Source organism: Urocampus carinirostris, chromosome 9 (assembly GCF_059441175.1).
Source record: "Urocampus carinirostris isolate Australia breed hairy pipefish chromosome 9, RoL_Ucar_1.0, whole genome shotgun sequence".
Classification (NCBI taxonomy): Eukaryota; Metazoa; Chordata; class Actinopteri; order Syngnathiformes; family Syngnathidae; genus Urocampus; species Urocampus carinirostris.
This window is the reverse complement of record NC_142357.1, coordinates 30,020,811-30,036,376: the sequence shown is the minus strand read 5'-3', so window position 1 is coordinate 30,036,376 and position 15,566 is coordinate 30,020,811. Positions and strand designations below refer to the sequence as shown.

Below are 15,566 nucleotides of genomic sequence, written 5' to 3'. Positions count from 1 at the left end.
AGAAACACAACGAAAATACTGCTTTTTGTTTTTAACTTGCATCCCTAGCGGTCTAGTTGTTAAGTGATGGCTCTCTCCCTGCCGCAACACGTGTTTGATTCCCGTTGCATACCAGTTTTTGTGACTTGGGTCAACCATTGCATAAATAGTATACCCTAAAACCTCAAGTAGTAATAAACACATGTAAATTCTGTATATGTTTCCTGTTTTAGCCACCTCATTTTGCGGTATGTTAGGCACACTGGGTTATAAGGCAAATTGCTGGCAATTTGGGGGTTTTTAGGTACGCCCTATAGTCTGGAAAATACGGTAACTTATGAACCAAATGACAGCAGAAAAATCATCAAAATAAGTCAACGTTGTGGAATTTTTTGCTGTCGTTTTTTTCCCCATCAAAGTCCCGTGGAGACATATTCTTCAGCCAAGGGAAGGAGTTTGAGTCTAAACTTGGACTTATCAAGTTTCTTACACCTTTTCATGGCCAAATTCAAGCACTTTTTAAGGACTTTCAAATCCATTTTTTGAATTCTCAAGTACCATTAGAAGAAGAAATCCGGTGGGAATCATGTATTTGGTAGAGCCATAAGTATATCTGTGATTTATATGAGTGATTTTTAATCTTGCATGTGCATTTGTCAATACATATGATTTTTAGATCTTGAACAAACCAAGAGTATATTTGTTTTGAGACAAATCTCTCCCCATTAAGTTGTTGGGTAAAAAGGACGGTAATATGTAACTTAAATTTTCAGTTGCAGAAAGTTCTTACTACCTTTTTCTCGTGGCCCACAGTAAATGTTCATAATTGATACGTAATCTTTGCACTAATAAATATTTAATCCTGCCCTGTTTAGATGGCTCAACTCATAGGGGGCGATGGTGCTTTATAGGACAAGGCCATACAAACTAATGCAGGATGCTGTTAATCAAGAGGGAAGAAATGCAATGGCAAAGCGGAGCCACCAGAGAGCAGTATTAGCGTTATTTTTAAGCAGAGTTGTGAAGCATGGCAACAATTTCAAACAATTCCTCCCCCAAATTCAAGCCCTTTCAATATGTGAAAACACTTATACCATATATAGAGTGCACTGGACTATAAGGTGCACTTTTACATTTCTGACAAATTTGTGGTTTTTAGTTGCGCCTTATAATCTGGAAAATACTGTTAGTTAGGAGCTAAATTACAGAAAATCACAAAATAGTTGCATTATTTTGCCGTCGGTTTTTGAATCAAAGTCCCGTGAAGACTACTCTTCAGCCAAGGCAGAAAGTTGGAGTCTCAACTTGGACAAATGGATCGACTTTCTTCACGATTGAAAAATGTGACAAAGTTAAAATCCAGGGATAAGTCTCCTCAGCAGTTTCTCTTCCTATGGATGATTTTCTCTCCCTTACCTTTCACGTTAACAACTCCGCCGTTTCGTACGTCCCAAACGGTTTTTCCCTTGCACCGTATCTGCTGGCCTCTCACACCCCTTTTCCCTTTCTGTAGTGCTGCACAAGCTCCAATTTCCTTTTCTTCGCGCGTCCAGAGAGGGAGGGTGTCTGCAGCTGCAACTGGAACTCGCGCCGCCTCGCCTGTCTGCCTGCTGCTGCTCTGTTGCACTACTTCAAATACACATTCATTTCTACAAGTGGAAAAAAAAACCTCAGCTGGGTTTATGGCTTCTGTAGAGAATCTACGGACGTCAGCGCGGACTTTTTTGGGGAATTTCGTGAGAAGTAACCAATCTGTGTCAAGCGGCGTACAGTGCCTAAAGAAAGTATTCTCACTCACTCATCATCTGCACCGCTTATCCACAGTAGGGTCGCGGGGTGCTAGAGCCCATACCAGCTATCTTCGGGCAGTGGGCAGGGGACACCCTAGACTGGTTGCCAGACAGTCGAAGGGCTAAAGAAAGTATTGTTGAGGTTTTTGTCATATTGCTACATTTCAAAGATCAAACTTGTATTTAAAAAATCTGAAAATATTTTTTTCAAAAATCAAGAACGTGTGAGACACACTCGTGAAGTGGAACCAAATGGTTTCAACATTTCATATTCATGACATCCAAAAAAATGAAGAGGAGATGTTGTGAAAAATTGTCCCCCTGTTCTCTCAACTCAGCCAACGGACTTCAGAAGTCCATCCATCCATTATCTGCACCGCTTATCCTCTTTAGGGTCGCGGGGGTGCTGGAGCCCATCCCAGCTATCTTCGGGCAGTGGGCAAGGGACACCCTGAACTGGTTGCTAGCCAGTCGCAGGGCACACAGGGACAGACAACTAACTCGCTCATTTTCACCTAGTCAATCAGCCTGACATGCATGTCTTTGGAATGTGGGAGGAAACCAGAGTGCCCGGAAGAAACCCACGCAAGCACGGGAAGAACATGCAAACTCTGCACAGGAAGGTTGGTAGCTGGATTTGAACCCATGACCTCAGAACTGTGCCGCACACGCGCTAACCACTGCGCCGCCGTGCTGCCCGACTTCAGAAGTTCCCTGATCAATTTTGAATGATCCACTGTCGACCAAATGACTTACAATGACAAAACAGTGTGCACCGGTGTGACATTTAGTCTCAGTGAATGTCAAAATGAATGGAGCAAACCTACAAAGACCTGAACGTCCCTCTAAACCTTCTGCCCAAATAAGGAGAAAACTACTGAGAGAAGCAACCAAGAGCCCCATGATCACATAGGATGACCTGCAGGCACACACAGCTAAGGTGGGGCAATCTGTGCAGATGACAACTATTCGTCATACTCTGCATAAATCTGCTCTTTATGGAAAAGTGGAAAGAAGAGAGCCGTTTCTGCAAGAATAGCATAAATAGGCCCGTTTGGCATTTGCAGGAAGTCATATGTGAGACACAAATAGCATGTGGAAAAAGGTGCTCTGGTCAGATGAGACCAAAATTCAACTCTTTGGGCTGAATGCAAAGCGTTACGTTTGGCAAAAGAGTAACACTGCACATCAGCCTGAGATCACCATCCCCATTGTCAAACACGGTGGTGGCAGCATCATGCTCTGGGGTTGCTTTTCTTCAGCAGATGGCAAAATGTATGGAGCCAAATACACTGAAATTTCTGCAGAAAATCAAGTCTGTAAAAGGGACCTGAAAATGGGCCGCAGGGTCCTAAACGTAAAGCAAAATCTACAATGGAATGGTTTAAAACTAGTAACAGAACGTTATAAGAATGGCCAAGTGAAATCCTGACCTCAATCCTCTAGAGCAGGGGTGGCAAACAATATACTGTGGCTCTTTGCCTCGTTTCATGTTTAGTTGTTTTCCCCTTTTAAAACACACTTGAATCCATCAGAGTTACTAACAAATAATAAATAATATTTTGAAATTAATGTGGCAGATTTGTTGGTTTTATGCTGCCCCGTAGTTTACGTCTAATGCGGGTCAGTGAGTGGTGTGGCTCTTTGACTCTCACGGTTAAAAATTCTGGCTCTCAGTGTCAAACTTGTCCGCCACCCCTGCTCTAGAGCATTTGTGGAAAAAGCAAAAAAATGCTGTGCACAAACAATTACCATTAAACCTTAAGGAACCTGAGCTGTTTTGTATAGAAGAATGGGCAAATATGTCTGTTTCAAGATGTGCAGCAGGAGGTTGTACAAAGTATTGACTCAAAAGGGGGCAATATTTTTGCAATGCCTACTTTTCATTTTTTAAGTGTATGCACAATATAAGATGTTGAATATTTATTTATTTTTTTCTCTCGACAACGACTCCTTTTGAGCTTTTTATCTATAAGTTCGAAGCCTGAAATATGGCTATCCGTCCCAAAGTCACGGGGCGGGGGGCAGTACTTTTGCAAGGGACTGTATGGACGTCAGCACAGAATTTTCTTGGGCCTTTTCGTGAGAAGTTACCAATCTGTGTCAAGCGGCTTAGCTCAGTCTAATGTGGAGTGACAGCAGAAGAGTGTCTGAGCCTCGTTAGAAACTGAGATAGTCCAGTTTATGCGCGTATGGATTAGAGAGCTTGAGACCACAGAGCTCCGGTGGCTGACCCCTGCACCCCTCCCTGTCCGTATGTGTTTATTATGCACTCTCCCTGAGAGTCTGGCCTCTTTGAACCCTGCGGGCATAAACTCCAACCTGCAAAGGCCGATAGGAATTTCCTGTCCCGTTGCGTAGACAAAACTCCGAACCCCTAGCTATGATATCAAACGGTCCACGCCCGATCTCTCTCATCACGTTCAATTTCACCAACATATCGGCAGTGTCGGAAGTAGGGCTACAACCAGCGTTCCCTCTAAGCTGCGCGCGTGCGCAATTGCGCACTGCTCGCACATTCTCGGCGCACAAGAAAATCTAGCCAGCGCACAAAAATGAGGGCTCAAAATTACTAATTAAGAAGCGACTTAAGTCAAAGTTACAGTGCATGAAGGTAAAAATACGCGGGTTCCCCTGACGTTGTGTCCTAAATGCGGTATTTTGAGGTCGAGTCGAAGTAGAACGAAGTTGAGTAAAGTTAGTAGAGTTTGTCGAGAGCCGGCTTCTTCGGCTCGGATCACTAAAAAGGAACCGGCTCTTTCGGGTCCTAAACGGCTCTTCGGGTTGTTTTTGCTTCTTTAATCCCAACATAACCAAATATTATTTAAAAGTATGCACAAAATGACATAAAGGAAGGGGGGAATAGAACAAAAAAGAAAAAAAATACCAAAATGAAAAAGTAGTGAAAAAATGAAACAAAAGGAAGAGAAAAAAAGAGTGAAAAATTTAGAAAAAAGCCAGAAAAAAAGAAAAGAAAGAAATGTAGGAAAAAAGTAAATAGAGAACAAAAAGAAAAAAGTAACAGCTCAGAAAAAATAAACACAATGAGATTTTTTTAAAGGAATTTAAAAAAAAGTAGAAAAAAAACACGGAAAAAAGAAGAAAAAGTTTGTGTTGCATTCAAATAATTTCCAATGATATCAAGTGAATCTTGTTGTCAACATTGTACTTCCACTAAAAATGTGATTAAGTACAGTTCTGTATCTCACAACCGACTCAATAAGCCCCCAAAAATGTTAATATTATGCGACAAAATATATCAGGAAATAAAAAGAAATGGATATCTTGTGAAAGAATTGTAAAAACAAACGACAATTGTAGGCCGTACAACCTTTGCAATAGTACATGAGTCAATTCATTCAAAAGTGAAAAATGATTTTGCATTGCCGGAAACTCAGCAAAATATAAGTTGATGTCAAGTTTTAGACATGTTTGATAATGACTTAGTTGCCACACTTGGGATTGCTGTTGCTCACTGTTGTTTCAAGCGTTGCTCACCGACTTTGTGTGAACGCTCAGACCCGTGGAAAATTACAGGGAACATTGGCTACAACTGACAAATATTTTAATATTCGATGAATCGATAAATGGGATTCGAAACAAAAAAAAAATCATTTTAATTTTCCTCCTATTTATTACAGGGTTTTACACCCTTTTCATGGCCAAATATAAGCATTTTTTGAGCACTTTCAAGGCCAATTTTTTTTTTTTTTCCCACCGTACCTTTAAAGGAAGAAATCCAGAGCAATCAAAAGAACGCTTTTTTGTTGTTGTTGTCGTCATCAAGTCATTTTTATTTGTATATGTAACTCATTACATTCACCTGTGCCCGCTCGTTTAGCGCCAGCTGCTGCTGGTTACTTGATTGGTTCCCCATCCTACTTAAGCTCAGTCCTTTCACTTGCCTGTTGTCAGTCCGTCACCGAAACTCTGTTTTCACAAGGCAAGCACTTTTGACTCTGACTCCCGTCTGTCCCGTTTTGTCACCCGTTTTCCACTCGTCCGTTCCTGATTTCCCTGTTTGTCTCCTGCTACGACCCGTTTTTCGACCCCGACCATGTTTTGATCTTCCGTCCCAGCTAACGACATGTTTTTTGACCCCGACCGCGTTCTGATCTGTTGTCCCAGCTAACGACCTGTTTTTCCGTCTAAGAACGCTACGATCTCCCGCTCCGGAAGATCCACTTCTGCATTCGGAACACGCTCCGATCCCGTGAGCGGCTTGCTTCCCGCGTCCAGCGAGCACAGGATCGCGGGCGCTGCCTTTCCTCTATATTTCAATAAACCTGTGAGTAACGTTACGCATCTGGATCTTACTTCTGTTATGGTCCTGACGGTATAGAAAAAAAAAGTCTCAAAGGGCTGTACGGAGCACAACAATAACAGAAAATAAAGTCTTTAAGCTCCAAAGATTGCAAAGAAAAAAAAAACAATAAAATATTGTTTTTATCCACATTTCAATGTAATCTGTATAGAAAAGTACAAAGAGGTCATTTAAACTAAAGTTGCTATCCTGATGCTAGCAAATACTTTGTGCTGGTTTGAGCTGTTCCTATCTATGCTGCTTTTTGTTGTTGACAATGGGCTGCTATAAACTGACATGAATTCTGCTTTCATTTAAGTAATACTCCATGGCCAGAGAAAAAAAGAAAACGTCTTGGGCAGGACCTAAAAATGGAGAAGTAAATCTTTGAGTGCTCCGAAACCAAAATGGATATGGACTGTCTCGGCTAAGTGTTCTCTTGCTAGCTCTCAGCCAAGAAATGTATAAATATATATGAACATATAAGCTTCTTCACCCCCACAGGTTAGTGGACGCATTTTCTTCTATTTATTTTATTACGTGGCTATTTTCAAGCAGTTTTAATTTCATTGAGAGTATGCACATTATGTGAATTTCCCTGCGTGTATGAATAAAGTATCTATCTATCTATCTATCTATCTATCTATCTATCTGAGAGCTAGCAATTAATCTATCTATCTATCTATCTATCTATCTATCTATCTGAGAGCTAGCAATTAATCTAGCAATCTATCCAGCAATATTTCTATCTATCTATCTATCTATCTATCTATCTATCTATCTATCTATCATTAATGTGGCACCAGATAGTTACTTTCAGAGTGTCGTTCTTTTTTTGGGTGTCAGGATTCTCGGGGTTAACGCAATTATTTTTTTAAATGAAGTAACCAGTAACTAATGAAAACCTCTTTTCAGTTACGCGCCCAACACGACTCATCGGTCCCCCCCGCAACCCCCCTCCTCTGCAGAGTAGAAAAACTCCCACACAGCAGGAGGGGGATTTTCAAGTCAGAGGGCTAACCGTGCATTTTGTGTATCAAAGGTCAGATTACTCTGTCGGATGTTATCTTTCATCAAGCGCCGGCCGCAGGCTGAGCGGGATGACAGCACCGGCCCCGGTGGCTGTTGTGTGAAGCGGGATGGAAAGACCGGGATTAGCGAGAGGTCCTGGCATCTCCTGGACTCGATGTGACCTAAAGTCCAGGTGAATCCCATTGGGGGAGGCGGATAAGAGTAGAACCCGGAGGTTAAAACTAACCGTATAGTGTTTCTGTGTCAAAGGTCTGTGTAGAGATGCAGCCTACGCTAAGCGACTCTTAAGAAGTGTTCGGTGATCTGTCAGAGGAAATATACTGTTTGTGTATAAAAAAGAAATGCAGCCTTGAATTTTCAAGAAGGAAAGATTCCTTGAATCCTCATCTAACCTATAAATATGACTTCAAGGGACAGTGAAAATATTAACATAGAGGGTCAAAAAAACAGCACACTGACGACAAGTGAGAACAACTACTGCAGTTTTCATTGCACTATTATTATTATATTATTATTCAGGGCACTCTCCATGCACGACCATGTAAATATGTTTTCCTATTGATCATGACATTCTTTTATCTTATTTTATTAAGTCTTGTCACGGTTGCCCAGGCGCCCAATTGGCCCAGTTCAGTGTTCTCACTCTCCGTTTGTCAGTCCGTCAACGGACTTCTGCCCTGCAAGACGTGGGTTTCGACTCGGTCCTGTTCCTGTTGGTGTCTCCTGTACGGTATTGTTCCCGTTTATTTTGTTCTGTTTAATTTAGGTGTTATGAGTGCTCTGCAGCAAAGAGCTCTAAATATAATGGAAGATAGAGCCATTGTTGGTGATAGGAATGAGTGGAGAGGTGTTGTGAAAGGATAGTGGGATGTTTGGACGAGTTCTAAGGGATGGGCAGGGCACCCGTATGATGCGGCAGGGGTAAACCAGTGAAAGCTGTCGGGCCCTGCTGTTGAATAGAAGAGTATGTTGTTTCACTCTGACCCGAGTGACATGGCGGATTTCTTGTGTCCCGTTTCATCTGGAGAGACGAAAGCATGACCAACTTGGATGTCGAGGTGCTTAACTTGTTTGGGCATTGGATTGGCCATGGTCCAAAAATTGTTGTGTGTGTTTTTTTGCTACTTTTTCCCTTTTTATTGTATTTTTTAATTTTATTTTATTGATATTTGTATGTGGTGTCTTGCTGTCGGTCACCCCTCTCGAGGGATATGACCAGGGTAGATAGATAGATAATTTTAGTTTCCAGTTTTGTTTCCGTCTATTTTTGTCCTCTTTATTATTTTCTCCAGTTTTCGTTCCCTTCTAGTTTGTCCTGTTTATTTTCAAAATCCTGTTTCATTATCTATCCTGTCTGTCCTGTCCTGTCCGGTATCGACCCCATCTGTCCGATATCAACTCGGGCAATTGGTTTCGATCTCGTCGGCCTCTGGCTTCCTATCATTTCACGCCAGACTGCTGCCTAACGTGCATGACTCCCCATTTCCCGTAAAATAAAAGGCTTGTGTGAGTAACGTCATGCGTTTGGGTCCTGATCCTGTTCTGGTTTTATTTAGTGTTTATCCTGGAGTACAGGGTCTAATCTTGTTGCAAACGATATTTACTACCTTATTATCAATGATTTTAAAGGACTATTCTATTCTTGTGCGTTTTAGCCTCTTGGTTGCAGTGTAGAGTCGTGCATGCATGCTGTAAACGGTTATAATGAAAAAAAGAAACCTCTAATTGAACTCAATTACAATACAGTAAGCCCTTGTTGTACCACGGTTCAAGATACTTCGCGTATCTTCATCGTGCATTTTGTTCTGCATTTTGATTGGCTGAAGAGAGGAAGATGCTTTCTATCGCCAACAAAACTGGAGTTGTCGACCTGCTAAACTCGATCTGCGGCCATATGCAAGTCTTTGGCGCTCCTTGGCACTTTTTGAAAAATGTTTGATATTGAAAAAATGGATGGTTTCTGTATGACAGAACTGAAAGTTAAATGTAGCTTTCCATAATCTCCAAATGATGGCGGCAAAGGGGATCGGTTCTTGATCCCTACGGTTGTGCAATAAAACAGTAAGATTATTTTTAAAATCCTAATTTGACAATGCAAAAGGTATTTATAAAAAAAAAACTTTTATAAAGTATAGTCTTTATATTTGTTAAACAAATACTTGGGCCTGTAAATTGGGTTAGTCCTTGAGTACTAATTAAATAATTCAATAAAGGTTTCTACTCCGCGGGTTTTGACTATTTCAGGACATTTTGGAACGTAACCCCTGCGAAAACAAAGGGATTACTGTAGTTCGTTTTTCAAAGGTTGTGAAGACATTGTCTCTTTTAGGAGTGTTTTCTTATCCGCGAGTATGTTTTTCCAAAGTATTTTTTTTTTAATGTGCATATTTCAAAAGAATACCAATCCCAAGATCGATGCAAATTCCCTGTGAGGACTTATCACAGCATTAGGCTAACAGTATTTTGAAAACAAAACATGAATTATATTGCTCTGTGCATTTATTTATGTCTTATAAAATACTTTTTATAATTATCTGCATCTATTTTCAGTGAATGCAATTGTTTTAGTTGTGTGTTAACTCAAACTTTAGTGTCATTTAATAAATAATAATAATAATAATTTCCTTTGTATTGTCATTCTTGTAACAATGTACACGGAACGAAATGTCGATACACCTGACCCGTTGTAGGGACAGTGTGTAATATTTAGCGCCCCTAAGTCAATTCAATAATAATCAAAAATACATAAACTATCCTATAAATCTGCATTTCTTTAAATATTCTTTGAATATTCGCTATTATTTGACATAACATGAGCCTCGATTAGAGGGAGCTGACAAATGGATAAGCCATTTTGCTGCTACGGGTATCCGAAAGCTGAGAGAACGCTGGGCAAAAATAGAGACGTTAAATGGTGCAGTTTGGCCACTTAAAATCTCCATTGTCTGTAACCTTCCTTGTGCTTTTTAGCACTCATTTTCAGTTGCCACATCTCGTGGTCAAACAACACACGCTGTGCCTGTAATAGAAAATGTCAACTCAAGGACAGTAGAATTTAATTTAGGGCAATAAGGAACTTGTAGATCAAGGCGCTTTGAGGAATGAGAATCAATGTAAACACCATCCATCCATTATCTGCACCGCTTATCCTCAGTAGGGTTGCGGGGTGCTGGAGTCCATCCCAGCTATCTTAGGGCAGTGGGCTGGGGACTCCCTGAACTGCAGTCGCAGGGTACACAGACAACTTACTCGCTCAGTCACACATAGGGGAGAACGGGGAGAACATGCAAACTCCACATGGGAATTCTGCGGACTTGAACCCTGAACCTCTGCACTGTGAGCCTGTACGCGAACCACCCATCCACCGTGCCGCCCGCAATGTAAATACTATTATTTTCATTCTATTTATTGTATGGCTTTGCAGCAGAGCCCTCTTTGTCAATTTGTATTCTTGGCAATGACTCAGTGTCCATATGGCCCCCTTCTTTACCATTTGCAGGAAGGTAATTGCAATTTTTTATAGTGCAAGCGTACCCAATCAAGTGTGTGACAGTGCAATGTTTTTTTTAAAGTCAAAGCCTCTTAAACAGCTTTCGGTCACTCTGTTGTAGATTCCATTGATTACATTTCCATAGCCTACGGGCGTGTGTGGGTTTTGACCGTCCGGGAACAGATGTTTCTTGAAGCATTTTTCCATCTCAAATTACACGAGAGGCGGACCTTTTGGTCTCTGACGTTCCTCTTCGACCCCTTTTCCTCCAAGTTTTTTTTTTTCAAACTAACCCGTCACATTTTCACTTCTCCTCAGGCGAGGAGAGAAAGCATAGAATGAAACAAACACTCACTTGTTTTGCCGCTCGTGTGTTCTTTTTTGAGGACGGTGGTTTCTTCGGTCATGCAGCGATGATCTTCTAGGAGGGTTTTGGAAAGTCCTCCTGGAGTCCAGACCTCTTCTCTACGCAGAGACTTGTTCCCCGTCTCCATTGTTACTCCAAGTTAATATCACTCTTCTGCAAGTTCTCTCTCTTGGTTTGGGTCCAGTTGGATCAAATCTCTCTTGGAGTCATTAGTGGTATCGAAGGAAAAAAGGGACAAGGAAAACAGCTCAGTTCTCCAATTGGCTACTAATGACCACTGAGCGAAATCTGAGTGTTTTCTTGTCTTCGACTCCAAAACGTTTACAAAGCGCGCTCTGGCTTTCGTCTTCATTAAGTCAAATCCCCAATCTAAGTGGACCTCCCTTCGGGGCCTAGGCAGCGCTCCCAAAATGAGTTTCAATGGACGACTGCCACGTAAAAATTGCACAATTTTGGCACGGGGAGCCGAGAAACGGCCCAGTCTGTTCTAATACTCCTTTTTTTCCCCCAGACGTTGTTCTTCCTCCGCCCTGCTATTTCTAGCACCAAAGCATTCTCTCCCTTCTGTCTTCATCCAAATCTCCCCCCTCAGATTATTTTTCTTTCAGGAAAGAGATCTGCTCTTTATCTTGGCTTTCATAACTCCAGAGTGACATGAAAAGGGAGCTGAGCGTAAGGCGGTTTCCTGCTGTTAGGTGCATGTGAGGAATAACAGTTCACTCTGCAAAGGTCATTCGCAAGATGGCTTCGCATTGAAGTTGTTCAGCGATAAAGAGATCCCGCTCTGCGGTTCGGATTTTACAGCCAAAAGTGTTTACAACAGACTGCTTGTTTTTCCTCTTGATGATTGGGGAAAGTACGTAGTCAGTGGTAGTTTGAATTTACCACCGTAAAGCAGTAAAGTGAATTGGGCTGTCTTCACTTTGTTTGTTTGTATTCTCCCCAGTTTGGGGAATGTTTTCTTTTTTCTTGAGCCTGTTTTGGCTTCGGACTGAAAGTCTTGCTGAAGGAAATTCGGTGCCAAAGTGCAAAAAGGCAACTTTATCTAACCCTTCCACGAAAACATGTCCTCTCCAAGGTAACCTGCAAAACAAAATAGAAATGTTTTATAGTTGTGGTAGAGCACCTGGCCCAGAATCTATGAGATATAAATTGAGTTATAACCTGATGTCAGCATTTGATTCAAAAATACATGAATACTGTAGATGTTTGACGAATTGACTTTCTCTAATCTCAAAATAGGAATGAACCCTCCTAATTAATCATTTTATGCAACTCCAGGAAAACTGAAGATTTTAGAGAAAGTTATTTGGTTTTATGTTGAACTAAACAGAACTTAAACACAGGAAGGTAGATTAAAGGAAAAAAATCTTAGTGGCCATTGTATCACTCTTTTTCTTTGTGGCCCCCAGGGAATAACAGTTATTTATACCTCTGCCTTGATGATATACGCCATATGCCATTCCGGGGTTGCCACCAGTAATATATAGGGCTGGCGGACCTCCTGGTTTTTCTAGTCCCCTAACCAGGCTATCGATAATTGATAATAGCTGACCAATGTGCTTCTTTCTCTGTTGGAAACCGAATTTGTCAAACTCATGGACCGTGGGCAAAATTTTATCAACCACTTCATTGTAACCAGCCTGCAATAGCTTAAAATGTCTGAGCGTCTAAAATGGTCAATAGAGTGCTTTGATCAAAAACTACATTTCCAACAATGCCCATCAAAATCTGATATATATTTGTGTTGTTGAGTTGGTTGAATTGCGAAATAAATTATCCTTAAAATGCTCAAGAATATTTTGTCATGTCTCTTCTACATATGAGGTTCATTTCTTCCCAGATCGCGCTCTTATCTAAAATTGCTCATATCTGGAGCAAATTTTCACGGTAAAAAATAACTGAAAAACAGTTTTTTTGTTCCTGGCCTCCCAAAGCATTGAAGTAAACCCTTAATAGATATCAATCATATCTTCCTATTTACTAAAAACACATGTAAATACTAATTGAACATTAAAATACAGTAATACAATGAATAAGATGACAATAAAATGACTTAAAAGACCGGCTTTTAGTGGTAATGTCTGGAAATCTTCATAACTTGGATTTTCTCTCGTATGTCGGGCAAAGTGTTTGCTCGAAAGATCTTGTATCTTGAATTACTCATAGCTTGTATGTAGAGGTTTTCACGGTATTTAATTTATAATGTGTTACATTGAAAAACTGAAGTAGTTTTTAAGGAGCGAAAAGCGATAGTCCAACGCGTAAAGGATGGTGTTGGCAAGTACATTACGGTGGGGTTCAGTTCATGTCAGCACCCCACCTCTCATTCCCCTTTATAAGCATTTCCCAGTGTTGAAAAATGTGCCCAGCCTTGTCGCTGACCACCAGGCTTGACAAGTTTTCTAGGGGAAACCCTGCCTCTCTATTGTCCCTTTGTGTTATCACAACTGCACCACAGCCCTCAGTGATAGCATAGTGTTAATAAGGATAAGCACTCTGCGATATGTCAGTAAAGTCATAACCTTGAAGACAGTCAAAACAAAACCCTGCCCGGCAACAAAAAAGCTGCACAGTTTGGCAAAGTGGTGCGATGTTAGCGAGAGAATGCAGATGAAGGCGGGTACTGTTTGGACTCCCTGACAACAGCTCTTTGAGTCTAGCAGATGTGTCATGGATTGAAATATCACTGAAAGACTAACATTCTCATGTCCATCCATGATTCCTTGTGGCATTGCTTCAAAGCTGGAGAAATGCACACTCGACTAATCGTAGCAGTATGAGCTTTTCATACTTGACAGCTGAAGTCATCCCTTCTCTTTTGCTTCTTTCTAGCCATCAATTACCTCCAACTTCAAAAGCTACAGCACTGTGCCAACCTGTGCAGCTCAGCAGTCACCACCCTGAGCTACCCGTGGCCTCTGTGATTAGAGGTAGAGGTATCATTTACAGTCTGGGGACGCTGGGGGCCACTTTGTTCATTGTTCTGTTCAGTGAGTGGTGCATCCACACGTGGACAGCCTTATAAACTGTAATTAGTCTCCTTATGCTAAAAGGTACGAAATGCATCAGTGGGCTGAAGATGCTGGCGGTATTATGATTCCCTTACCTGTATTATTTAAATGACTTGGCTGTACACCAATTTAGATGTGGGATATGATCTTTTCAATGACTAAGCCTTGAAGGTGTATCACCTGACATGGACAGAATTGAGACCCGGAGGGGCTGCTATACTTCAAGCTTCTACTGTACAGTATTCCATTAATTTTCATGGTTAATCCATTCCATAAATTCCACCCACATTGAGTGAATTTCTGTGAAGTAGACGTCATAGAGATATATGAACTCTAGTGTAACACAAGGGTGTCAAAGTCGTTTGAGCTCAAGGAGCGCATGGTAGGAAAAGCACTCTCTCGAGGGCCAGACTAGTAGATTAGAGAGAGAGAGAGCGAGAGAGAGAGAGAGAGAGAGAGAGAGAGAGAGAGAGAGAGAGAGAGAGAAAGGGGGAGAGACAGGGTAAGAGAGAAAGGCAGACAGAGAGAGACAGACAGACAGACAGACTGGCAGGCAGAGAAAGACAGGCAGGCAGACAGACAGAATGAGAGAGAGAGAGAGAGAGTAAGAGAGAGAGAGAGAGAGAGAGAGAGAGAGAGAGAGAGAGAGAGACAGAAAGGGGAGAGACAGGGTAAGAGAGAAAGGCAGACAGACATGCAGGCAGACAGACAGACAGGAAGGCAGGCAGAAGGACTGACAGGCAGACAGAGAGAGACAGGCAGACAGAGAGAGAGAGAGACAGACAGACAGACAGAGGCAGGCAGACAGAGACAGACAGGCAGACAGGCAGACAGACAGACAGGCAGACAGAATGAGAAAGAAAATTTGAGTGGAAAGAGACAAAGATAACAAAGAGAAAGAGAGAGGGATACAAAGAGAGAAAAAGGGAGAGAGAAGCAAGAGAAAGAGAAAAGAGAGAGAGAGAGGGCTTCACGTTTATATCTTTCAGGACCAAATTTCTGTTTTGTACTCGAAATACAAATTATTTTTACATTTGTTTCTGGTACCGTGAGTAAAAATGGTGTGATAATGAAATAAAATATAATGCCTTTTCATTATTTACCTGCATCATTAGTGGTTTTGTGGTAAGGTTTTTGCACTCTCAATCGCATTATTATATATTGTACGAAACTAATAAATGCGCAAAGTGTATACCCCCAACGGGCATATGCAAATACGGTAGCTCTTACTATAGTTTTAATTCCATGTGCCTTTTTATATGTCATCTGTATCACTTGTGGTCCAGTGGTGAAGAGTCGGCCTCCTCACCACTGTAACTCGGGTTCGATTTCCATTGCAAGCCAATGTTTTTCGGTAGATCAATCATTACACAAATGTGTAATGTAGTAACGCATGAATAATGGATGCATCTCCAATTTTATCCAACACATTAGGTGGTATATAAGGCAGAAAGCGTCGATTTTGTTTTTTTTCAGCTGCGCCTTAAAGTCTGGAAAATAGGGTAAAATAGACAAATCTAACTAAGCAATGGTTTTTCTACTTGAGGGGGTCACGACAGTCAACATGCCTCAGCTTGTGCCGGGCGATGAC

At 41.4% G+C, this 15,566-nt stretch overlaps 1 protein-coding gene across 2 annotated transcripts in view; it reads right to left on the bottom strand.

The window, feature by feature from the left end:
- synpo (synaptopodin) overlaps positions 1-15,566 on the bottom strand; it is a 106,400-nt gene that overhangs the window by 20,682 nt on the left and 70,152 nt on the right. For both annotated transcript variants that reach the window (XM_088343482.1, XM_088343481.1), the window contains exon 2: positions 10,950-12,044. In XM_088343482.1, the coding sequence (XP_088199608.1) occupies positions 10,950-11,088 (139 nt within the window). In that variant the 5' untranslated portion in view covers positions 11,089-12,044. The remainder of the gene's footprint in view (positions 1-10,949; positions 12,045-15,566) is intronic.